The following is a 24,427-nucleotide window of genomic DNA, read 5'->3' as shown; positions in this document are numbered from 1 at the left end:
CCGGCCAGGCGCGCGCCGCTCACCCCTCCCACATTCCAGGTGCGCGGCTCGAGGAGGGCGAGGCTGGCCCCGGCGGCCCCGCTCGCTCCTCCACCAGGGGGCGCACGGCCGGGGGAGCGCATCCTCACTCAGGGCGCCTGCGCGGCGTCTGGTCACGTAGTCCACTGGCTCACGCCTTGGCGCGCGCCCGGCAGCACCAGCCCACCGGTCGCCGCTGCGGACCGGGCGCGCTTGCGCAAGAGAGTGCGGGACCCGGAGCTGAGCGCGCGTGCGCGGAGGTGAGTTTGCCCGGACTCGGCGCGCGTGCGCGGAGGTGAGCGGCCGCGGGTAGCGGGCCCGGGGCTGCTTGCGGTCCCCGCGAGGGGCCGGGGTGGTCTGATGCAGCCCTCCTGGCGAGGGGCTTGGCAGGTTGGGGCAGTCGTGACGCCCGCCCGGGGGAGGGATCGATGGACCGGTCACTGTGATTCCCTAGGCGAGAATCTGGGCACGTCGTCCCAGGGTCCGCGCGCGGCGGGGTCCCCAGCAACGACGCGGACCCCGGAAACCGCACGGTCCTCGTTCAGCCCCGCGGTGCCGGGCCAGGAAGGCTTCGCTGGCCCATTTCACAGGGAGGGAACTGAGGCACGGGCGAGCTCTTGTTTGCCCCTCCAGCGGTAGAGCTGGGCTTTGAACCGTCTGGTCTACGCCGCCACCCTGGCCTGGGAACAGGGTCTGGGCCACTTCCCTGAAAGCGGTGACGGGCTCCTGGAGAGCAGCAGCGCGGGACCGCCTGACCTTCAGTTCTTCCCCATTTTCTCTACATTGTCCACCCCCCAACACACACACATGGCTTCCCCCATTTCTGGGACGTCTTCCCCGGTGGGAGGGGTGTGGCGCTCGTCCCGCCTGTGCCGGGCACCACCGCAGCTCTGAACTTTGAGTGGCAGGGTGGGTGTTGCCAAAGAGCCCCCGACCCGAAGACCCCGCAGTCCACCCTGAGTTCCCTCGTTTCTGAGTCATCGTGATCACAGCTGTCAGATGTGTCTGGAAGGGTCAGGTGGAGCTGGGACACCTTGTGATAGAAAATATTCAGTCTTTGTCCCCCAGGCCTGAACCCCTGGTGTCTCGGGAGTGATGAGTGTCTTTTATATGCTAATGAGATGGTGGGTGGCTTGGGGCTGGTCCCCAGGACAGGCTGGGCTCAGGGTGGGAACTTTCACCCAAATGTCTGGGGAGTTAATAAGGGATGGTGACTGATCGCCAATAGCCGGTCATCTAATGAATTGTGCCTGCAGAATGAAATCCTAAGTTGCTTGGGGTTTGGAGAACGTCCAGGCTGGTGACCACGTCTTGATGCCAGGAGGGTGGCCAGGCTCCGGGAGGGTAGGGAAGCTCCGCATCCCTTCCCCAAATCTCAGCCTCCGGCGGTTCCGAGTTGTGCCCTTTATAAAAACCTGGGTTCTGACTTGTCGAAGCCAGTACTGAACCTGAGGAGGCTGGGGGTTGTGAAGCCTCGAATTTCTAGCCGGGTGGTCAGGAGAGTGGGGCTCAGGACTGGTGTCTGAGGGGGGTCTTGGGGCCTGAGCCCTGCACCTGTGGGGGCGTTGGTGTCAGAACGGAACAGGTGACGGCAGCGCGGCAGCTCTGCTCCGAAGCCCACCGCTGTCCTGAGACCCGGCAGCTTCCGGCCCGGGACACTGCAGCAAGCCGCTTTGGGCGCCCCGGGCGCCGCGATGGCCCGCTTGGGCTCCAGGACCCCTCCCAGCCGGTGGCCTTGTCAAACCTTGCTCAGCCTGCATGGTGGCCCGGGACACTGGGACCCAGCCACTGTCCCCACCCTCCTGTGGTGTCAGTCTTGCGTGGGGTGCGATGGCTTCTCCCAGCCTCCCCAGCAAGTCCCCATCTTCTTAGACAGAAAGTGTCCCCTAGTAGAGCCCCTGTGTGCTTGGCCCCACATTGGTGTGTGTGCTCCTCGGGGGAGCTGGGCCAGCAATGGTTCTTATAAAACACATAGAACGCGCAGATAAGCAAAAACGTGAGGCCCCAATGCCGCCTCTGCGACAGGCTCCCCTGGACGGCCGGCTGGTGCGCCCCCAGCCCGACCTCTGGCCAGGAGGGGCTCGCGGGCCGTCCCTGGGTGCTGCCCTCGGCCGCAGTGCTGGACACTTCTGCCCGGCTGTGACCCTGTGCGCGTCCGTGGCGGGTGGGTGGGGCAGAGGGAGGTGGCGGGTGCCTCTAAGGATACTCCATTGGTCACAACTTAATAACCTCAGTCTTTATGCAGGAATGGGCTCACTCTATCACTCTTGGAACTTGCTCGTTCCACTTGTCAGTGTACCCAGTGGGTCTTCTTGTGTCATTACGTCATTTTTACAGATCTTCCAAATGCATTTCATTTCTGATATTTCACGTTGTTCCGCTCCCCCCCGCACATTTGGGATTTTCTCTCCTTCCCCTTTCTCCCCGCCCCTGCGTCTGTCTGAATGGTGCTGGGCCCCTGGCCCAGCCTGCCTGCCTCCTCGGCAGAGCTCACCTCTGGGCCGCTCGCGGGGTGCCGTCCGGAGGCTGCGCAGAGGGCCCCGAGGAGGCCTGGCCGCTCCCCACTTCCCTCTCAAGCCTGGTTCCTCTCTTCACAGGCCACCGGAACGGGTCCCCACAGGCAGCGCCGAGACCATGGGCCATCGGTGGCCGCCCTGCTCCCGCTCCCTGCTGGGGGCCTGCACCCTCCTGTCCTTGGCCACCGCTGCCCTCCTGGGGCACATCCTGCTCCACGATTTGGCGGCCTTCCCCCAAGAGCTGCGTGGCTTCTCTCAGGAGCCCAAGGAGAAGAACGGAGCCCACCAGCAGGGAGCCGGCAGCCCGGGGCCCCGCCCCCGCCCAGGAGCAGCGCCCACACAGTGCGACGTGCCCCCCAACAGCCGCTTCGACTGCGCCCCCGACAGGCCCATCACCCAGGAGCAGTGTGAGGCCCGGGGCTGCTGCTACGTGCCCGTGGGGTGGGCGCGGGGCTCCCGGATGGGGCCGCCCTGGTGCTTCTTCCCCCCCAGCTACCCGAGCTACCGGCTGGGGAACCTGACCACCACGGACACGGGCTACACGGCCAGCCTGGCCCGCGCCGCCCCGACCTTCTTCCCCAAGGACATCCTGACCTTGCGGCTGGACGTGCTGCTGGAGACCGAGAGCCGCCTCCACTTCACGGTGGGCCGGGCCCGTGTGGGGACGGCCAGGGTGTGGGGACAGAGGGATGGGCCCCCGGGGGTCTGCTTACTGCACGCCTGTGCGTCCTGCCCCCTCTGGGAGTCCTGGCGTGAGCACCCCCGGCCCCCACACTCAGGGAGCCGTGGCTGCTGGGATAGTGGGAGGAGAGGGGATGTTCCGGAGGGGGGTGGCGGGATCGCGGCCCCTGGAACTCAGTGGGCACCGAGCAAGGGCACTGCGGCCCGCGCCCAAGTGCAGGCGCAGAGAGGAGAGCGGGCACCCCATCCAGGCGGCCCTGCCGTCCCAGCAGCGCTTACCACGCCACTGCTCGCTGCGTGGCCCCCGCGCTCCAGACAAGGGCTGGGGCTCTGCGCCTCGGCGGCCGTCTGTGACTGGCCGAGGAGTGTTGCCGGGCCCAGCGTGTGGACATGCAGCAGCGCAGTGACCTTGAGCTGGACACTCAGGGGCCGAGCTGTGCTTTCGGTGCAAGTCCCGCGCCACAGTGGAGACATCCCTAACCTAAAAAAAGCTCTTTCTCTGAAATGTGGGTTCACTGGGCAGCCTGTACTTTACCAGGCTCCACAGCGGGTGGGCCGCTGGCTCGGTAGGTGAGGAAGCTGAGGCTCGGGAGGGTGGCTGCAGCTCCCAGGCTCATGGTCTGCACGGCTGTGCTGGGGCGGAGCGGTCCCCTGGCTCCCCAGGAGGGCACAGGGCAGCGTGGCAGGTGCAGGGACAGCTGCCGGCTCAGACGTGGCCTCGCGACGCCACTGTTCTTGTCTAGATCAAAGACCCCGCCAGCAGGCGCTACGAGGTGCCCATGGAGACCCCGCGAGTCCGCAGCCGGGCGCCATCCACGCTCTACAGCGTGGAGCTCTCCGAGGAGCCCTTCGGGGTGGTGGTGCGGCGGAAGCAGGGCGGCCGCGTGCTGTGAGTGCCCCGGCCGCGGTGGGAGGGTCAAGGAGCTGGGACGCCATCGTCCCTGACCCCGTCCCGGTCTCCCCGCCGCTCGGGCCTCCTTGCTGGAGCTCAGGGCCGCAGCGCCCAGGTCAGGGAGGGTTGGGGACAGTGCTGGCCTCCTGGGGCCGGTCTGGGATGGCGCGGCGCGGCTGGGCAGCCCCCTTCTCTGGATGTGCCCTGGGCGCTCCCCGCGCAGTGTCAGGTCCCCGGGTTGTGGGGCTCCCTGGGGCTGCTGCCGCCCCGAGGTCAGGCCCGTGCAGAGCTGGCCAGGCCACTCTGGCCTCCTCAGGGACACTGGGCCTGGCGAGGGCCCACGCCAGGGTCCTGTGGCCTCTGTGGCGGCAAGGCCGCTGGCCTCTCCTCGGCAGGCTGAACACGGCGGTGGCGCCCCTGTTCTTCGCCGACCAGTTCCTGCAGCTGTCCACCTCGCTGCCCTCCCAGCACGTCGCCGGCCTGGCCGAGCACCTCGGCCCCCTCATGCTCAGCACCAACTGGACCAAGGTCACCCTCTGGAACCGGGACCTCGCGCCCGCGGTGAGGGGCGCCCCAGGCGGGGTGGGGCGGGCTGGGAGAGCCGCAGGGCGGGGGGGCCAAGAGCCGTGCCCTCTGTGCCACAGCCCGACGCGAACCTGTACGGGTCCCACCCCTTCTACCTGGTGCTGGAGGACGGCGGGCTGGCCCACGGCGTCTTCCTCCTGAACAGCAACGCCATGGGTGAGTGAGGGCCGCGCATGCCCCCGCCCCGCCGGCTCGGAGCGCCCAGGCCGGGCCTCCGGCACAGCCGCATCCCCTCCTTGGCAGACGCGGCGCAGGTCTCTGCGCCCGGCCCGGCTGGCGGGGGGATGGGAGGGACCGTGGACTGGGCCCAGGCATCCTGGCTCTTCGGAGGAATGAGCCCAGCAGGCTGTGGCCTCTCCAGCTCGGCCCTTCAGCTCTGCGGGTGGGAGGAGGCAGGAAACGGGAGTCCTGAGGTCCAGCTGCTTGGCATGGTCCCCCGCCCCCGAGCGGGCTGGTCCCAGGCTGCCTGTGGGGGGACACCCCTCTGCAGAGGTGGCTTGGTCCCCCCCCCCGTCTGTGAGGGCCCGCAGCCCCGGGGGCGGGCAGGTGTTCGCCCCTGAGCCCCAGGCTGCCCCCCGCAGATGTGGTCCTGCAGCCGAGCCCCGCCCTCAGCTGGAGGTCGACGGGCGGCATCCTGGACGTGTACGTCTTCCTGGGCCCTGAGCCCCAGAGCGTGGTGCGGCAGTACCTGGACGTCGTAGGTAGGCCCACTGCGTGGCCCAGCGCACCCCTCGCACACGCCGCCCGCCCGTCCTCAGCCGCCTGTCTGTCCCGCAGGCCGCCCGTTCCTGCCGCCCTACTGGGCGCTGGGCTTCCACCTCTGCCGCTGGGGCTACTCCTCCACCGCAATCACCCGCCAGGTGGTGGAGAACATGACCCGGGCCCGCTTCCCGCTGGTGAGTGCTGGGGGTTGGGGCCGGCGGGGGGCAGGGCGGGGAGGCGCGGGCTGCCGGCTGCCCCCCAGGCCCCAGCGCCCGGTGCCACTGCCGCGCTGCAGGACGTCCAGTGGAACGACTTGGACTACATGGACGCCGGGAGGGACTTCACCTTCAACAAGGACGGCTTCGGGGACTTCCCGGCCATGGTGCAGGAGCTCCACCAGGGCGGCCGGCGGCACGTGGTGATCGTGGTGAGCGCCCCCCTCACGCCTGCCGCGGTCGCTGAGGCCATTTGCCGAGCGTTCTTGACAGGGAGGGGTATCAGGTTCGCAGGTTTGGCCCCTGCTGCCAGCAATGTTCCTCTCAGCGTCCCTGGGGACACCTGTCTGCTGCTCAGGATCCTGAGGGGTGAGGGTCAGGGCTGCAGGCCTGGGGGGCTCAGCAGGCACCACCCAGCGCCGGAAGGGCAGGGGGCCTGTGAGCAGGGGTCACGTGTCTGCGTGCCCCGCCTCCCCAGTCAGCTGTCCCGTGGGAAGGCAGCAGGACCCGCACAAAGACACCCTCCCCGGGCCGGTCCCTGCAGGCAGCGGGTTCAGGGGCCCGCTGAGTGCCCAGCCCTGCGGCCACAGGAGGAGGGGGAGGGGTGGCAGAGGCCGAGGGGCCCCCACCGCGGGCGCCCGTCGAGGAAGTCCGTCTGCCGAGCAGCTCGGCGTCGTGCTGACGTTGGTCCCCCACCCTAGCTGCCCCTCCGACGGCAGCTGGCGCCAGCGGCCACTCGGCGGGAGGCAGACGCAGTCCTCCCTCCATCATCGTTCTGAGAGAAGTACAGGCCTGCGGCGGAGGTGGGCCTGCTCTCGGGGTGCCCCGCGACGGCGCGCGCTGCCTCGGGCAGCCGCAGGCAGGCCCTAGCTCGGTGTGCGGGATGCCCGGCGGCTCCGCCCCGCCACCGCGTCCCGCCCGTGGTCCATCGAGAGCGTTTCCCCTTTTCCCAGTGACTGGGCCCCAGGCTCAGGGCACTTCCTTCTCCCGCTGGCCCCTCTGACCCCCAGGACCCCGCCATCAGCAGCTCTGGCCCTGCCGGCAGCTACCGACCCTATGACGAGGGTCTGCGGAGGGGGGTTTTCATCACCAATGAGACCGGGCAGCCGCTGATCGGGAAGGTAGGGCGAGGGCCGGGGGAGGGGAGAGCAGGGGACCCCGGCCCAGGGGAACGGGGAGCCGTTCAGCGAGAGGGTGTGTCCAGTGGGGCTGACGGGGTGGGGGCCCAGCTGGGGGGATGGGGTTCCTGACAGGAAGCGCCCCCTGGAGTCCGTCCATCAACGGACCCCGGGCGTCACCCCTCTGGTCTCACACCCAGGTGTGGCCGGGGCTCACCGCCTTCCCCGACTTCACCAACCCCGAGGCCCTCGACTGGTGGCAGGACATGGTGGCCGAGTTCCACGCCCAGGTGCCCTTCGACGGCATGTGGATTGTGAGTGTGGTCCCGCCCTGGGGGCCCTTAGCCTGGGGGCCGGCCCCGGCCTCTGCTCTGGCTGACGCCCACCTCCGGGGCCTCCCTTGCAGGACATGAACGAGCCGTCCAACTTCGTGAAGGGCTCTGTGGACGGCTGCCCCGACAGTGACCTAGAGAACCCGCCCTACGTGCCAGGTGCGCTCCCCCACCTGCCGCCCCGGCCTGGTCGCCGGGGGCTGATGGCCCGGTCGGGCCCTCTGGTTTGGGACACCGGAAGCTGTCGTTCTGAGGAGCCGTGGACGCAGCCAGCCGGGAAAGGGGAGGGGACCCCGGAGCGGGGTGCGGGCGTGGGAGACGCCAGCAGGTGGCATGGACCCTGGCCGCACATCGGGGGGTCATTTCGGGCTTAGGCGAAGGGACCAGGACAGGTGAAGTAGGTCAGGGCAGGTGCACGCGAGCCTGGGGTCTGCAGAGGGCAGCCGTCGACGCCCGCTTGCCCCCGTCCTTGGAGACGTGGCGGTCAGACAGGGGCGCATCGAGTTCCAAGGGAAACAGCACCCCTCTCCCCCAGGAGTGGTTGGCGGGACCCTCCGGGCAGCCACCATCTGTGCCTCCAGCCGCCAGTTCCTGTCCACGCACTACAACTTGCACAACCTGTACGGCCTGACCGAGGCCGTGGCCTCCCACCGGTGAGGGCTCCGCGAGCGGCTTCAGTGCGGGGCGCAGGGAGGAGGCGGGGAGGGGGCCCAGGCCGCCCCCGGGTCGGCTGGTGGCCCGAGCCCTGGCCCCCTCGCCATGCTCAGCACTTCAGCGGGAGGCGTGGGCTGACCAGGCCTCGGGCTCCTGGGAGCCAGGAGGGACGACCGTCCTCCCTGTGACGCGGAGCGTCTTTGCGGGTAGTCGGGCGGCTCGCGTGGGGCTGACCGCCCAGCAGGTGTTGGCGGCCCTCGCCTCCCCCCTCCCTCGCAGCTCTGTCCCTGCTGCGTGGCCGGGCACCGTGACCCGCTCCGCACGCTCCCTGTCACCTGCTCCGCCCAGGGCCCTGGCGAAGGCTCGGGGGACGCGCCCCTTCGTCATCTCCCGCTCAACCTTCGCCGGCCACGGCCAGTTTGCCGGCCACTGGACAGGGGACGTGAGGAGCAGCTGGGAGCAGCTGTCCTTGTCTGTGCCAGGTGAGGGCCGGGGCGGGCGGGGGTGTGGGCCCCGCTTGGAGCTGTTAGACCGGGCGAGAGTCCCCCGGCCCCCGCCGAGCGGTGGTGGCGCCAGGCTGACCGGGAGACGGGAGCCCAGGGAGGCGCCGACACCTCCGCCCTAAGCAAGGGCCACACGCTGGGGCTCCAACACGGGCACCCCGCGCTGTTGCGGAGGCCAGGTGTCTGGCACAGTGTGTGGGCAGGGCCCGCTCCGCGGGGGACCCTCTCCCAGCCTCCCGTGGCGGCGGCGGCGGCCGCAGCAGCGCTCTGACCTGTCACTGCGCGGCTTTCCCCCTGTGTGTCTCTGTTCTTGGAAGGTCACCGATCATATTGGATCAGGGCTTAACGACTTCATCTTAACTTGGTCGTGTTTGTGAGGACCCTGTTTCCCAATAAGGTCATGGCCACAGTACAGGGGTTAGGACTGGACTGTTATCTTTCGGGGGGCGCTCGTCCACCCTCATGGGCTAGTCAGGGAGTTCAGGAGCACCCGCGTGGCAGGATGGATTGTCCTGCTGACCCCGATGGGACGCGCAAGGCCGGCTTGGGGCTGCCTCGGGGCCAGCGCAGAACACAGGCCTGCGGGCTCCTCGGCCCTGAACGGCCCCGTCGGACCCTGCAGAAGTCCTGCTCTTCAACCTGCTGGGGGTGCCCCTGGTGGGGGCCGACATCTGCGGCTTCCAGGGCGACACGTCGGAGGAGCTGTGTGTGCGTTGGACCCAGCTGGGCGCCTTCTATCCCTTCATGCGGAACCACAACGACCTGCACAGCCAGGTAGGCGGGCGGCAGGGGTCCCGGTGGGGCCAGCGCCCCGGGGGCGGCCTGGCCGAGAGGCGCAGGGCTGTAGGGCATGGCAGCGGGGTCTCAGCCCAAGGCCCGTGCTCCCTCTGCCCCTCTGCCTCGCACAGCCCCAGGAGCCGTATCGGTTCAGCGAGCCGGCCCAGCAAGCCATGCGGAAGGCCTTCGCCCTGCGCTACGCGCTGCTGCCCCACCTGTACACGCTGTTCCTTGGCGCCCACACCAGGGGCGACACCGTGGCCCGGCCGCTCTTCCTGGAGTGAGTACCCCGGGTCGGGGACGATGGACCACAGGCGGTGACCCTGAGCCCAGGGACACAGGGCCAGCCCGTCGTGCTGCAGGGTGTTCCTGGAACCCAGCGAGCACATGTTGCAGGAGAGCGAGTCGAGGCCAAAACCAGGGCTCTGCCTGCGGGGGTGCCCTGTGGGCCCCCGTTCCCACCCACTGGATTCCAGCTCCGGGCTGGGGCATTTGAAGTCCAGAGACCCCGGACGCAGAGCACTGAGCGGGGACCGTACGCAGAGCGGCCTCACATCAGGAAAGCCGTCGCGGTCGAAGCTGGAGGGGGCGGTCGAGGGAAAGGGGCCCCGGCGCAGCCCTCGGCCACCCGTGAGCGGGTCCCGTTCTGACAAACGGCGCCTCGGCTCCGCGGCCTGCAGGTTCCCGCGCGGAAGGTCACGAGTCAGCTGTGGGAACCACCGGGTTGCCCTCCGCTCACCGCACAGCCCTGAGGTCCGGCTGGGCTCGCTCGGTCAACGCCGAACACGCGGCTGCGGAGGCGGCCTGGGGGGCGCACGTGGGCGTGCCTGGTGCTCGGCAGGGAGCAGCTTTCCAAGCTGCAGACGTGGGAGGGAAGGGAAGGAGGGTTAGTTTAGGAAAACAACACTTTTCTGAACACAAATGCTGAAGCTGCTCCAAATGCAGGTTGTAAAGGCAGACAAATCAGAGATGAGATGGCGTCGTGGGTAAAATGGCAAAGCATCCCGCTCCCTAGTATGTAAACGGCTCGGAGCATCAGCCAGACCCACAGCAAGAGCAAAGAGGCGGCGGGCCAGGGCACGCTGTGCTGACAGGAGACGCGGGGGCCCTCTGCCTGGCCTGTCCCGCGCCGCCGGACGGGGAAGGCCGCGTCCCTGCTGGCTCAGGTGTGGCCAGTCGGCCAAAAGCGGCCCCGCCCCCATGCTCTGGGCTTCCCGAGCCTCCCTGCGGGCCTCACCGGGACGCTGACCTCAGGCCTCCGCGCCCTGTCCCTCCTGCCCAAGGTTCCCCGAGGACCCCCGCACCTGGACCGTGGACCGCCAGCTCCTGTGGGGGGCGGCTCTGCTCGTCACGCCGGTGCTCGAGGCCGGGAAGGTTGAAGTGACTGGCTACTTCCCTGCCGGCACGTGGTACGACCTGCAAGCGGTGAGTCCTGGGTCCCTGAGCCCTGGCAGGACTGGGAGACCAAAGAGGCCCCTCCCTCCTGGCCCGTGGGCGGGCTCGGGTGGTGAGAGGCGAGCCCTGCCTGCCCAGCAGCTCGCAGGCCCCCACCCGCCCCGGCCGCTCCCCGCCCGTCCCTACCAGCCCCTGCAGGCGCCACCTGCCGGGCGAGCCCCTGAGGCCTGAGCGGTCGCTTGCCGGGTCCTGCGGGCCTCCCTGCCGCAGGCTGGGCCTCTGCCCCACAGCCACACCCGCCTGTCTGTGCCGGGCCCCCTGGGCCTCGGCGTGGAGCCCTGGTGACAGCACGGGCCTTGGCACTGCTCAGGACCCTTGGTGACGTGCCGTCCTCATCCAGGTGCCCGTGGAGGCCCTTGGCAGCCTCCCGCCTGCCCCCGCGCGACCCCTCAAGCCCGCCATCCACAGTGAGGGGCAGTGGGTGACACTGCCAGCCCCCCTGGACACCGTCAACCTCCACCTCCGGGCTGGGCACATCGTCCCCCTGCAGGTACGGGGGCCGGACCCTGGCAGCCGCGTGCAGGCCCCACGTGGTGCCTCCGTGCTGACCTGCGGGCCTGCGGCCGGGCGGGGCGGAGGGGCGGGGCCTGCTCGGCGGCCTTGGGCGGGCGTCAGCCAGCCCCGTGTGGCTGTGGGCCCCCAGCGCGGCGCCCTGTGGGACTCTGCCCTGGGCGGGCTGGCCACCACGGGTGCCCTGCAGACCCTGCGTCCCGGGCACGGGGCTGTCCCCCGGCAGCGTGCCCCCTGCTGCTGTCCGGAGGCCTCCGCCAGGCCGGCGGCAGCGACGTGCGCCCGCCCCGTTCCCAGGGCCCTGCCCTCACGACCACGGAGTCCCGCCAGCAGCCCATGGCGCTGGCCGTGGCCCTGACTGCGGGCGGGGGGGCCCGAGGGGAGCTCTTCTGGGACGACGGGGACAGCCTGGGGACACTGGAGCGCGGCGCCTACACCCAGGTCGTCTTCCTGGCCCAGAATGTGAGTCCTGGCCCTGCCCAGCCTTGGCGGGGGGGGGGCCATGCCTGGGGTCCCCAGGGGGCTGCCCGTGCCCTGGGGGGCGAGCCCGGTGCAGCCGCGCCCGCGCACGGGGAGCCGGGGTCTCGCGCGGGCCGGGGCGTGGTGCCCGCCGGCCCTCCCCCGAGGGCTGTCTGGGGCTCCCTGCCCGACGTGCCCTCACAGCCCGTTCCCTCTGCCTCACGCGGGGCCAGAACACCGTCGCGAACGAGCTGGTACGTGTGGACAGCGAGGGGGCCGGCCTGCAGCTGCGGAGGGTGACGGTCCTGGGGGTGCCCTCGGCCCCGCAGCGGGTCCTCGCCAACGGCGCCCCTGTCCCCAGCTTCACCTACAGCCCCGACACCCAGGCAAGAGCCGCAGGCCCTCAGACGGGGGCGGGGGGCGGGCGGGAGGGCCAGGGCCCTGGGACCCCGTGTCCCCCGGCCGGCCCCGGGGGCGCCTGCCTGCGAGGCCCGGGGCCCGGGGCTCACCTTTGCCGGCGCGGGTTCCGTGGCCGACGGTTCGTTCTTGTTTCAGACCCTGGACATCGCTGTCTCGCTGATGATGGGGCAGCAGTTTCTCATCAGCTGGTCTTAAGCGGGCTGGCCCTGGCGCTGCCCGCCATGCCACGTGGCACTGACTCGCGCTCCGTGTCCCCCTCCTGCGCTGGGGCTCGGTGCCAGCGGCGCCTCTGTCACAGCATTCGGTCAGGACCCCTGAGGGTCGCCTGGATTCCACGTTTTCCCGGGAGGCTGCTCTCCGTAGCCTGTCACACAAGGTCAGGCGCCGTCCGTGCCGCCCGCGACAGGGAAGGTGGTCTGTGGGAGGCGATGTGGTGCCTCACCCCGAAGCCACGCCCGGTGGCTCTGTGGCTGCTCTGACTGACAGCGGAGCTGGGTGGCCGCCGCGGACCGCTTTCTGGGAACTCGGGAGAATTCGCAGGACTCAGGAAACCTTCCACTTCAAGTGCAATTATTTGTAATAAAAGGGCATCTGCGGGTCCCTCTGGCATCCAGGGTACGAAGGGTGTGCCCAAGGGCCGTGACATGGAGGCGGAGGGTCCACCCGCCGTGGGCCCCTGGACGTTCCCAGGTGGCGGGGGCGGGGGCTGAACTGCGCGGGCTCAGAGCAGCCGCCCCGAGTCCCCAGCTGGGTGCACGTCCCAGCCGGCCTGTCCCCGCGCAGCCGCCGGTCTGCCTTGTCCAGCGTGGATCGGTCCCCGTTTCCTGGCACCGTATCTGAATGGACGCCTGCGGTGTGTGCCCGTGTGCGCCCACGACACTGTCCCTTCTCTCTGCCGGGGAGCCTGCCGCTGCGCACCGGCTGTGAGTGCGCACGAGCACCGTTTCCAGTTTGGGGCAGTTATGGACGAAGCCTCGATGGCCATCGTGGCAAGACTTTGAGTGGACGTGTTTCATTTCTCTCGTGAAAACACCAGGCTGGCGCGGACAGGTCCTGCGTGTGGGGTCACTTGTGCCCAGCAGGGTCACCCATAGGCCCCCGCCCCCGGGCCAGCGCAGTGTCTGCCAGCCTCCGCCTGCGAGTGAGCGCGGTCCCGCCGCGGTCCCGGTTGCCGCGCCCCCAGTGACTGACAGCGGGGAGCACCTTTGCGGGGCCTTACCTGACACCCATAATTTGGGGTGAGGCACCAGTTCAGATCTGCCCGCTGGTCCTCGGTGGTTCCCCTGATCGAGTCTCACAATAAAATGCACCGGTTTTCTGTCGCTGCCTTAGCAGTCACTACAAACACAGTAGCTTAAAGTGACACCAGTTTATTTTATCGCCGTTCTGTGGGGCGGGAGTTGGGCAGCGTCTCCGGGGGTCGAGGTTGGGATGGGGGGCTTCCTCCTTCCCCCGAGGCTACGCGTTGTGACTGCGGGTCCTTCTGCGGTTCTGGGCTCCGTGCACAGCTTCCCCGGCCTTTTCACTTTCAGAGCAGTGTTTTTTGAAGAGTGAAAGATTGCAATTTTCATGTGTCCAACATATATTTTTATGTCCCTTTAAAGGAATATTTGCCAAATCCCAAGTCACTGACTTCTGTTTCCTTCTAGGAAAGTTTTCTAATTTCAGGTCTTACATTCCCAGTGGGGTTCAGTATGTTACGAAATAGCGGCCGGTCGCGGTTCCTTTCCTGTTTCCGGCACACGGCCGTCCAGTTGTCCAGCCCCGTTTGTTAGAAATGTCCCCTGTGCCGTGGCCGCCCGAGCCGCTGGCGCCCGCCCCCTGCGCCCCTGCGTCTGCGGCTGGGCTTTCCATGCGTCCCAGGGCTGCCTTGTGCTGGCGCCCCGCTGTCTTTGCTGACGTGTTTCACATCAGGTAGTGAAAGTCCCCAACTTTGTTCGCTTCTTCAAGGTTGTTTCACTATGCTCGGTCCTTTGGATGTCCCTGTAAATTTTAGAAACAGCTTGTCAATTTTTACCAAAAGAAAAGGCTCCTGGTACTTTGACGAGGGCTGTGTCCAGCCTGTGGATGAACTCGGGGTGCACTGCTGTCTCAAAAAGAGCTCTTCCGTCCACTGGGACCCTCTCTCATTATCCACATCCTGAATTCCTCACGACGACGTTTGGTCGAGGGGAGCCCCAAGCGTTCCCCACGTTCGATGCTGTTGTAGGTGGGGTTCTTTAATTCCCCTTCCCGATGCTCAGGGCTTGCACGGAGGAATACGAGTGACCTTTGAACTTTGACCCCATGTACCCCCCCCCTTCTCTGAGCTCAATCATCATTCTGGGGCTTTGCTGTAGAGTCAGTCACCGGCGAGACTCCCCCGCAGCCCGTCCCCACCCCGGCCCCGGCGCCCCCGGCCCCGCCCCTCGCCTGTCTCGCAGGCCCTGGCCGGACCCGAGGGGCACCGGACCGGCGTGGTGAGGACGCTGACCTCCGAAAGCACGCGGTGGGCCTACTCCTGCGCACGTTCCCTTCAGCCTTCGCGTCCTGGGTCCCGTCTGGAAGCTGCTGGGTGCACAGACGTTGAGGATCCTGACGTCGTTTTGTTGTACGGGACGACCCTCAGCCCCCGCCCCCTGACAGTGGGTGCTCGTCTGCGTGGCCGCGCCAGGTTCCTGGTGACGGGCGCCGCACACGTGGCGCCGCCCCCCTCGCTCTTCTCCTTAAACTTACTTGCGCCGTCACGCAGGGTGGGGGAAGGCTTTCAGGGGTGGGCGCGCAGAACAGTTTACTCTTGTATTACAGTTTATTAGCTCCTGTGGCATTTCCCCTGCAGACGACGGTCGCCCTCTGCCCCGCCCTGCATTTCCTGCCGAAGCCTCCCTGCTTGTGCCGCGTCCGCATTCGGGACTCCGGGCGGCCGGGCGGCCGCTCCCGGCTGTCCGACCGGCGGGCATGCCCTTGCTCGTGGTTGTCTACTGCGGTCCTTTTTCTTCTGTAAGGGCGACAGGAACATCGCCTCTTGCTTTCCTGATTTTGGTCATTTTGAGTCTTTATTTTTTTCTTGGTCAATCTCACTTAAAATTTGCAAACACTGTTGATCTTTACAACCAAATTTGGGCTTTCTTCATTTCTTTCTATTATTCCATTTACTTCTACTCGAATCTGTCTCCTGCTGCCTGCTTTGGGTATATAGCTTCTTGCTTTTTCTAGTTTCTGAAGGCAGACAATCTACATTCAGTGTGACGACTGGTGTGGTTATTTTGAATCTACCATTTTGTTATTTCTTATTTGTCTCTCATCAGCTGTTTCCAGCTCTTTTGAGAAAATTTTTATTGACTGGTTTGAGAGGAACACCGATGCGTTGCTCTACTCATTGATACATCCATTGGTTGCGTCTTGCACGTGCCGACCGGGGATCGAACCCCCAACCTTGGCGTCGGGAGGACGCTCTAACCCAGAGCTACCTGGCCAGGGCCTCCAGCCCTTTCTGACAAGTACTGGTTCGGGTTCCCTTTTGTCTCTCGATGTTGGCTGTTCTGCTTCCTTAGAGGTTCCTTCAAGGTGTGTAACAGTCAGTCTTCCGTGACACACCTGGAATCGCCACGGGCCACCCGAAGTTAGTCGCCACGGCACCCGTGGCCCCGGAGCCCGGGCTGCCCTCCGCCAGCTTCTCCGACTTTGGGCGTCTTGTCATGCTGTCACACGCGTCACTAGTTTTGTGTGAGGCAGTCCCCGCAGCCCGAGCCCGTGTGCTCACGGGGACCCCAGGGTCTGTGGCTCGGGCCGGGGGCCGCTGGAGCCTTCGCCCGTGTGACTCTGAGGCGGCCGGCGAGGCCGCAGGGCCCTGGCAGAGCTGCCCCCTACAACACGGGTGATTTCCACACTGTTGTCATTTCACAGCTCTCCTGCAATGAACACGGGGTGTTTTAATCAAAGAATAACGTCTCTGAAAAGAGAACTAGTTGAAAGTGGACGACTTTCTAAGCCCAATTCTGTGCAGGGCCTGGTGGCCGGAGGGCAGACGCTGCCCAGAGTGCCCGCCTGTGTCGCTGGCGCATTTCCTGCTCCCAGGCTGACCTTCAGGGTCACGGTCACCAAACCTTTGCTCCCTGTCACATGCCATTGGAGTCACCAGTCAGCGGACGTTGGCATGATGGCCTCTGTCAACTGTGACCTGTCCCCACCACGGGGACACTGTGTGCTCCCTGGCAGTCCACTCGTCACCTCCTGTCCACGGGAGTGGGCTCAGGTGGCAGGCGCAGTGCCCCCTCTTGCTGCCACCTTCTTGGTTGGGGACGAGGGGACCACCGTGGCTAGAGCGGTGCTGCCACTCTCTGCTGCTGCTCAGTGACCGCCCAGAACACACGGTCCGAGTCCTGGATAATCCCTCGTTGGAAATTCGCAGAGGAAATGCCTTTCATAAACACCACGATGCCACGTGCTGAGAACTGCCTGGTGAGCTTTACAAATGCCCCCAAGCCCCCGGCCCCGCCAGTCCACACCGCGCTCATCCACCCTGCCCTGCAAGGCCAGCGCCCGCCCGCCGGTCCCACCCAGAAGCTCGGCAGACACAGCCAACGACCTGCCAGGACTGCCTGGCAAGCAACTGGAAAAGCTGGCGGCACCTTTAAGAATAACAGGAGTTCACGGGGAAAGTTTAAATGTTTAATGAAAAAGAGAGAAAGCACTATTTACAGTGAGTCAATGGCTGGGCACAACTCCACCGGGCCCTGCGAGGGCTGGACACAACCTCGCAGGGCCTGCGGGCCTCCTGACACAGAAGCTGCCCCTGCAGCTCCTGGCGCGGCCACCACAGGCCTAATTCATCGCTGGTGCCCAGGCAGACGCCTCAGATCAGGTCAGCAACTGAAAACCAGAAAACGCAAGATGAAAACGCGAGTGGAATGAAAGCCTTCCCAACAGACTTCCCCCAAACAAGCAGGACAAAACCCCAAGGGGGGAGCCCCCCGGCGCCCGCGACCCCGACCGGCCCGCACACCGTTCATGGGCATCTCGTCGATCTGCGTGGAGTAGTACTGCTCGATGTCCCGCAGGATGCGGATGTCGTCATTCTTCACAAAGTTGATGGCCACACCCTTTCGGCCATATCGCCCCGACCGGCCAATCCTTCGGAAGAAGCAGAACCGCTCGAGTGAACACAGCCCAAGGACCGCGGGGGCCCGCCCCCGGGAGGCCCGCGCCGCACCTGTGGATGTACAGCTCCCGGTTGTTGGGCAGGTCGTAGTTGATGATGAGGGACACCTGCGGCACGTCCAAGCCCCGGGCCCAGACGTCTGTGGAGATGAGCACCCGGCTGCGGAGAGAAACAGCCGTCGCGGTGGCCGCCCGGGCGTCACTCCGGGCCTGTGGCCAGCGGGAACGCGAGCGGCCGCCCTGGAAGGACCCCTGCAGAAAGGGCGTTCGGGCGGCAGCGCCCCTCGGGCCACGTGCGCCATCGAATAAACGACTCAGGTCCCTTGGACTGCGCCACGCGTGGTTTCCCCAGAGCCAAGCCCACGGCAACACTGGAAAGACACCGCGCTTCTGCAAATGCCCCATCGACACCTGACGAGGCCTCAGGCCGACCTCGTCCACCGCACGTTCAAAACAGACGGGACAGAGCAAGCAGGCAAGGGCGCGGGTGGCCTGAGAAACACCATCGGCAGCTGAAACCACCGGCCACGGCTGCCATCCCGCTCATGTGCACAGAGCACATGGACGAGGACCGTGCTGGGCAACGGCGAGGGCGCCACAGGACCGCGGCCGCACGAAGCGCGTTCCCTGACCACAGCAGAACAGAGCTGAAAGCCAACCGCAGAGCCACAGCCGGGAAGCCCCCTTCTGCGGGAGGCGCTGACCCACCGCGTGAGGACTCCGGTCACCCCGCCCACCCCACCCCACCCCAGCAGCAGGGCGCCCCCGAGCCCAGGGGAGCCGGCCCACGAGCAGAGGGCCGCCCACCTGGCGCCGGACCGGAACTCCTTCATGATGGACTCGCGCTCCTTCTGCGGCATGTCCCCGTGCATGGACGACACCGTGAAGTTGGCTTCTCTCATCTTCTCCGTCAGCCAGTCAACCTGCCACCCAAACCGGCAGGCGCCCCGTCAGCGCGTGCGCAGAGCCGGGGCTCAGGGTCACCGCGTGGGTAATGCAGGCACCCCGATGCTCAGGCCCCGCGTGACTGGGGGCGTGCGAGGCCAAGTCTGGCCCAGCACGTGGGGGGCAAAACCCCCTCAGTCTGCCCCCCTGGGAGCGAGCAGCCCCCTGGGCCACCGGAAACCCACGGCCCCGAGCCGGCCGTCCTGGGACAGGCACCGACGCTAAGGCGCAGTCTCGCTGTGCACGGTCTGTCGGCGGCTCGCGCACGGCGGCTTCTGTGCTCGGGGCAGAGCCTAAAGCCCGGCCTCCCGCGCCCTCCCACAACAGCGGGCCCACGGCTGCAGAGCCGAGCTTCCGCTCGCAGCGCGGGGCACCAAGAGCCGTGGCGGCGCCCACCTTCCGCTTGGTGTTGCAGAAGATGACCGCCTGCGTGATGGTCAGCGTGTCGTAGAGGTCGCACAGGGTGTCAAACTTCCACTCTTCCCTTTCCACTGCCACGAAAAACTGCTTGATGCCTTCCAGGGTCAACTCATCACTGGAGGACAGAGACCAAGCCTGTCACCCCCTCTTCAAGACGCGAAGGCAGCCCGGGCCAGGCCCCCTGGACAGGCCCCGCCCCCCGCAGCCACACCCCTCGCAGTCACTGTCCCCCCAGCCCTGGGTCGGAGCCGACACGCAGGACTGCCCTGACCCTCCCGTTAGGCAGGGTACTAGCTTCCCTGACCACCGACCTCAAACCCCTGACACGCACTAGCAGCTGACTTTAAAATATGGAATTACTGGGTCAAAGGGGAGCATGCACATTAAGAGCTGGGTTTTCAAAAAGGAAAACTAAGATTTCCAGGTTTTAAAACCCACCCCAGCCCGCCCGCCGCGCAACACGGCAGGAGGCGGGGCGCGCGCACCGTTTCACCAGGATGCGGATGGGGTCCGTCATGAACTTGTTGGTCATCTCCAGGATCTCGTGCGGCAGCGTGGCGCTGATGAGCACCACCTGGGTGGCCGGGGGCAGGTACCGGTACACGTCGTAGATCTGCTCCTTGAAACCTGGGGCGAGGGGCACGGCACAGAACCTGCAGGGCCGCTCGCTGCGACTCAGAGGCTGCACGTCCAACCTCCCGTTTAACCGGAGGCACGGCTGTGACGGCGGCGCGATTCCACAGGGAACCCTTTCCACGCAGCAGGAACCCCCGCACCCCTACTGGCCTGCCCCCGCCCTGCAGACTCCAGGGGCCCCGAACGCCGAGTGACGAGCCTCAGGCACCCTAGTCTGGAGGCACCGCCGTCGGATGCCGGCCGTGGGTCCCCGACTCGCAGGGTTCCAGCAGCTGCTGGCGGCGAGGACTGGCACACACGGTGGCCAGACCAGCCACTTTTAAGAGAATCCAGAGATCTGGATTTTTACCAAAACAAAAAAACAAAAAAAAAAACCCCTCCCAATTTGGAAAACACCTTCCCACAAATATCAGGTCACTGTGTTCATATACCTAAATCTACTATTATACATCAATTAAATCTTAAAGAAATTTCCCAATTAAACAGGCAACTTCTTAACATTACTGAGCACGGTACAGGCTGAATAAACAGCACGGAGAACCCAGGAAATGGCGGGATCGCCTGGACAACAGAAAGGCCTGCCGCCCCCGCAGCCTGGCCTCGCTATGCCTCTGCTCAGGACGCACGCCCAGGCCCGGTGCTGCCCACGGACACACGGAGAGCAGCGCCGGCCCGCGGGGCTGACGGGCTGCAGTGTGGGGCATGCTCCGCCTCACAAGCCCCGACCAGAGAAAGACTGGGGTGTGCCAGGTTCTCGGCCCCACGGCCCAGAGGCACACAGCTGTGCCCCACCTGCCCCAGCCCAGGTTTCCCTTCTGCACCGCAAACTTTAGAACCGTGCGCGTGCAGGAAATCAGTTCTCCTCTTGCGCGTACCTTTATTCAACATCTCATCAGCCTCATCCAAAACCAACATCTTGATAGCACGTGTCCTCAAACTCCTGCGGCGAATCATATCTATGAAGTTAGATTTCGCAAGAGTCAGGCCTCGGGCTACAAGGAAAGAGCTGGCCCTGCCGGAGGCCTCCCCTCCGCTTCCCGCGAGCGACCCAGCGCGGGCCCAAGCGCGCGGGCCGAGTGCCACCTGCAGCGCACTCAGGGACAGAGCGCTCACCAAAGACGCGCCCCGGCGTGCCGGCCACGACGTGCTGCCCGTAGTCCAGCTTCCGGATGTCCTCCCCCACGTTGGTGCCCCCGATGCAGGCGTGGCACTGCACGTTCATGTAGTCCCCGAGAGCGAGCAGGCCCTGGTTGGAACACGGGGTCATCTCTAGTCCAGCTTAAGACGACCACCGAGCCGTGTCTGTGCCGCCCCTTATGCCACAGCCAGAGCCCGGTTCTCCTCCCACTCCCCCCACCGCTCGCCCCGCGGCAGCTTCTACAGGAGGGGATGGAGTGGGCTTCAATGGTGTCTTAGTACAAAAGCAACACATGTTAACTGAAGACAAATCAGGGAGCATATGAAATTCACGTTCCTATTCACCCCGAGACATTAAAGTTAAAGTATAGCCTTCCGCAGCGTTCACAGGAAGCATAAAAATTCTAAGACTGCCAAAAACGACTGGAATCCCACAGGCCACGCTAAAAACAAATTAACACAAACTAGCAATCCGTATACTGTGTGGTGATTTAGGGCAACAACGTTGAGCCTCAGGGAGTCTATGGGAAAGGAAGAGCAGGACCGCAGAGACCCAGCAGCCGCCGCCGTGTCCGCCCCGGGCCGCCTCACCTTCTGGATCTGCACAGCCAGCTCTCTGGTCGGGGCCAAGATCAAAGCCTGGGTTTCACGAACCTGGGGAGAGAATTGGTCAGAAAACAGACTCTTCGGTAGGTTCAAGGCAGACTGCGCTCATTCAGACTCAGGTCTGTTCACGGTGACTGCAGATTTCTAACAGAGGCAAACAAAACTATTGTTCCCGAACCCACAAATCCAGCAATAACAATGTGTACCGGTGAGCGTTCTTGTTCGCAGACAAGAACTTCCACTACTTTATAAAATCTCTCCATCTAAAAATAAATAAATAAAATAAAATCTCCCCATCTGAATAAAGAATTTATGACAGGGCATGAGTTAGCTCAGATGCTAGTGTGCAGTTGCGAATCTCTTTAAAACTTGCGTCTGCACGAGTAGAGACACATAAACCTTGTACTGCTGAACACCGCAGTCGCAGAGGGAAACGAAGTCACCCCGGGGTGCCACGGAGCAGCGGGCTACCTGGATGTCCAAACACTGGAGGACGGAAATGCTGAAGGTGGCCGTTTTGCCTGTGCCGGACTGAGACCTAGGGGAGAAAGCACAGGTAAGCGGGACCTAGACCCGTGGGCCACACACCCCCGTCCTGTACCCAGAACCCTGCCGCAGCTGTGCTCCAGGGGGTCAGGGTGCCCTGGGCAGCTTCTCCCATGCAGGTGGCCCCGCCCCCAACCAGACCACCAGCGCCCGCTCCGCTGCAACGGGGGGACGTAGGCAGGACGCCACCGCTGTTCGGTCAAGGGTGACGAGGACTGCAGCGACGGCCTGTGCGTCGGGGGCAGACGGAGCTGCAGAACCGGCATCCAGCCGGCGGCAGGCCCTCGGTCGGGGCACGCACTGGACTGAAACCAGCCTCCAGGTTTTGTTTGTGTTGTGTTGTGTTTTTGGTAAATGAGTCTGTAAAACTTAGGTAAGTTGGGACTAAAGCTGTTTAAACGGTGTCATGGATAATCCTACGGGCCACCTGAGAGGTGACGAAGCTCTCTCTACAACAGAGCGCACAAAAAGCGCACCGCCCCGGGGCGGGACACAGCAAGTAATGAGGGTACGGAAACTCAGGAAAGTGGCGGCCCCCGCGCACCGACCGTGGAGCGGACCCGCCAGCAGCCCGGGGCCCGCGGCCCACAGCGCCCTCTCCTGCAGACGAGATCCACCCACCACTTTCGGCTCCCCCCAAACGTCGCTGCTAACATCCCACTGCTGACCGGAAGTCTCATCAATGACATAAGCAACTGCCGATAAACACGCTCCGTGCGCTACACACTAACTTGTATGATAAAATAAGCTAGAAAAAAAGAAACTACTTCTAAGCAAATCTTAAAGAAGAAAAAACCCATTTACTATATTTATTGGGGAAAAAATCCACGTATAAGTGGACCCTCACGGTTCAACCCTGTGCTGTTCAAGGGTCCCCGGCCCTGCTTCACGACCAGCCCCTGGCCCCTCTGTCCAGGCAAGGTCACTTACTGCGCGATGACGTCTCTCCCTTTGATGATCTGCTTGATGGCTCGCTGCTGGATTGCGGACGGTTTTTCAAACCCTGTGAACCAGAGCGGAAACAGTGAGCGCTCACCGTGGGGCCAGCAGATTTAAAACCGGCCCTGCGAGCTCCTTGGGGCAGAGTGAAACCATCTTTCACCGTCCACCCCTCACCCCGGACAAGCCGACGTCCAACACGCCAGGCTCTCGCAGGACGGCTGCCACGCGAACGGGGCTGGAGGGGGCTTTTATGGCGAGTAACAGGGGATGGGATCTCAACTGTAGGCACAAGAATCTCTGTAAAAGGAGCATCCTTGTAGAACAGAACTCCCCGGGGGGTCTGAAACAAACAAACGTCAGTGGTGGTGTTCCTGGAAACGGGGGGCGGGGAGGCTTGCTTTTTACTCCGTTATCGTTTGACTACATTACAAAAACCTGTTTCTTTTTTCATTACTTTTTAAGTGGAAAAAAGGAAAACCAATCCATCAGTGCCACAGTCACCACGCGTCCCTGACCTGCGGCTGGGAGGGCACTGCGGGGCACCCTGCTCCCCCAGCCCGCCCGCAGAGCGGTCTAGATCACCAAGAGGCAAGGAGACTCTGAAGGAGGACAGGTATTCCAAGTAAACCAACAAAACTTTACATACAAAACTACAATTACTTTGGCAGCCTTTCAGAAAGCAGCACAATGTCCCATCTAATGCAAAAGCAAACTTCACAGGCACCTTAAGCCCCTCGTGGTGACCGAGCAGCCGGATGCGAGAGGACAGGCCGGACGGGCTGTTGCTGCTGCGCTGGTTCTTTATCTCCCAGCCCGGCAGTAACTCCTGCCCCGTCGACACTGTCTGACACCAAGGGCTGCTGGACGACAGCTGTCCATCCCAGGCCTTCTGCACAGGTGCCCACCGCTCCGTTGGCATCCCCAGCGACAACCTAGACAACCCTCCCACGGGCCCCTCAAGCTCACCTCGTCCACGACCGAGCCCCGATTTTGGCTCCCTCAAGTGCTCCTCGTCTGTCCTGACCGCAGCATCCCCTGCGGGGTCACTCAGCACCCCGGAGTCACGGGCCCTCTGCTGCTCACACTCACCCCCAGCGCAGCCTGGTGGCAGCACTCCGCCTCCACCGCGAGCGCCCCCCGCCCCCGCCGCCCCCGGACACGGAGCACGAGCCTCCTAGCTCCGGCCCGCTTCCCCGAAGCCCCGACGGCCAGGACCACCTCTGCAACCGGGAACCTGCCCCTTGCCGGCCTGAGACCCTCCTGTGGCTCCCCAGGCACTTAGTAAGCACGGCACCACCTCGCGGGACGCCACGCAGGCTCTGGCGCCCGCCTCGCTCTCCCAACGCATCCCTGGGCTCCCAAGACAGGAGGCTCTGCTCCTGGGACGCACCCAGTGCCACCACTATCTTCTAACGGGCCCCCTAATCCAGGTCGCAGCACAAATGTCACCCGTCCCGGGAACCCCCCCGCATCTCTCTGCTGTTTTAGTTTCCTTCTCCCTCTGGCACACTCGAGTCCATCGTCCCGCTTCATTATCTTCCCAGCCGCCCCCACCGCCTGAAGCGACCTTCTCCCAGACAAAAGCTCTCCAGGCCACGAGCCGGTCTGGCTCACTGAGCAACCCCCGGTGCCTAGAGCAGCTCCTGAGCCTCACATCGGGAGATGCAAGACCGCGGTCCGCTGAATGAATGACTCCGAACGCCCAAAGACTGTGCAGCCCTTGAGGGACCCGGCACGGTGCTCCACACCGAGGACAATACGCCGAAACCGCGGACGCGGAGTGATGACGGCACGCTGCGGGGCGGGGATCGCCCGCCAACGGCCTCGGCTCGGAGCCCGGCGTCCGGAACCACCAGGGGCTCTCAGACCCCGGGCCCGGGCCCGCCTTCCCTCCACCCGGGTCGCGCCCGCTGGCCCTCACCCCGCGCCCTCCCGCCCCGCGCCCTCCCGCCCCGCGCCCACCAACCGTAGGCGTAGATGCCGCGCAGCAGGTCCTCCCGAAGCCCCATGGTGTCGAACGTGGGGGTCACGTCCACCTCCTCGCTGGTCTCGAATTCCACCTTGGTCATGTCTTCCTCTTTGAGCAGTCGCTTCCGCGCCGAACCCGAGTTGGCCATCGTAGCCGCGGCCGCCATGATCCCGAGTCTGCTGAGAGCGAAGCGCGCGCCGCGGCGAGGAAAGGAAGCAGGGCCCGCCGCCGCCAGGAACTGACGTCACCG

The 24,427-nt window shown here is 65.2% G+C and overlaps 2 protein-coding genes across 5 annotated transcripts; one reads left to right on the top strand and one right to left on the bottom strand.

The window, feature by feature from the left end:
- The first annotated feature begins 232 nt into the window (after nucleotides 1–232).
- On the top strand, nucleotides 233–13,144 carry GAA (alpha glucosidase). 4 transcript variants are annotated; one of them, XM_054593011.1, is made up of 20 exons: nucleotides 233–278; nucleotides 2,616–3,177; nucleotides 3,959–4,104; nucleotides 4,503–4,668; nucleotides 4,752–4,848; nucleotides 5,274–5,393; nucleotides 5,470–5,588; nucleotides 5,690–5,821; nucleotides 6,620–6,730; nucleotides 6,928–7,041; nucleotides 7,134–7,218; nucleotides 7,595–7,712; nucleotides 8,062–8,195; nucleotides 8,839–8,990; nucleotides 9,125–9,273; nucleotides 10,277–10,418; nucleotides 10,789–10,938; nucleotides 11,256–11,420; nucleotides 11,651–11,803; nucleotides 11,973–13,144. In XM_054593011.1, exons 2-20 carry the CDS (start codon nucleotides 2,653–2,655, stop codon nucleotides 12,030–12,032), a joined length of 2,838 nt encoding a protein of 945 aa, XP_054448986.1. In that variant the 5' UTR covers nucleotides 233–278; nucleotides 2,616–2,652; the 3' UTR covers nucleotides 12,033–13,144. The 4 variants fall into 4 exon arrangements, 3 of the variants coding, with proteins under 3 accessions (XP_054448986.1, XP_054448985.1, XP_054448987.1); XR_008530816.1 differs by having other exon boundaries at nucleotides 267–313; nucleotides 11,622–11,803; XM_054593010.1 differs by having other exon boundaries at nucleotides 267–313.
- A 3,412-nt stretch (nucleotides 13,145–16,556) lies between these two features.
- Nucleotides 16,557–24,427, bottom strand: EIF4A3 (eukaryotic translation initiation factor 4A3). Its single transcript, XM_054593188.1, has 12 exons — nucleotides 24,175–24,427; nucleotides 22,197–22,269; nucleotides 21,192–21,258; nucleotides 20,706–20,768; nucleotides 20,091–20,223; nucleotides 19,853–19,933; nucleotides 18,827–18,968; nucleotides 18,318–18,456; nucleotides 17,784–17,899; nucleotides 17,029–17,136; nucleotides 16,822–16,949; nucleotides 16,557–16,688 (listed from the first exon to the last, which is right to left on the bottom strand). Exons 1-12 carry the CDS (start codon nucleotides 24,341–24,343, stop codon nucleotides 16,672–16,674), a joined length of 1,236 nt encoding a protein of 411 aa, XP_054449163.1. The 5' UTR covers nucleotides 24,344–24,427; the 3' UTR covers nucleotides 16,557–16,671.

This window comes from Pteronotus mesoamericanus, unplaced genomic scaffold (genome assembly GCF_021234165.1).
Source record: "Pteronotus mesoamericanus isolate MK-2021 breed Mesoamerican mustached bat unplaced genomic scaffold, CSHL_Meso_final scaffold_408, whole genome shotgun sequence".
Taxonomy (NCBI): Eukaryota; Metazoa; Chordata; class Mammalia; order Chiroptera; family Mormoopidae; genus Pteronotus; species Pteronotus mesoamericanus.
The sequence above is the reverse complement of the archived record's forward strand: the minus strand, read 5'-3'. Positions and strand labels throughout refer to the sequence as shown.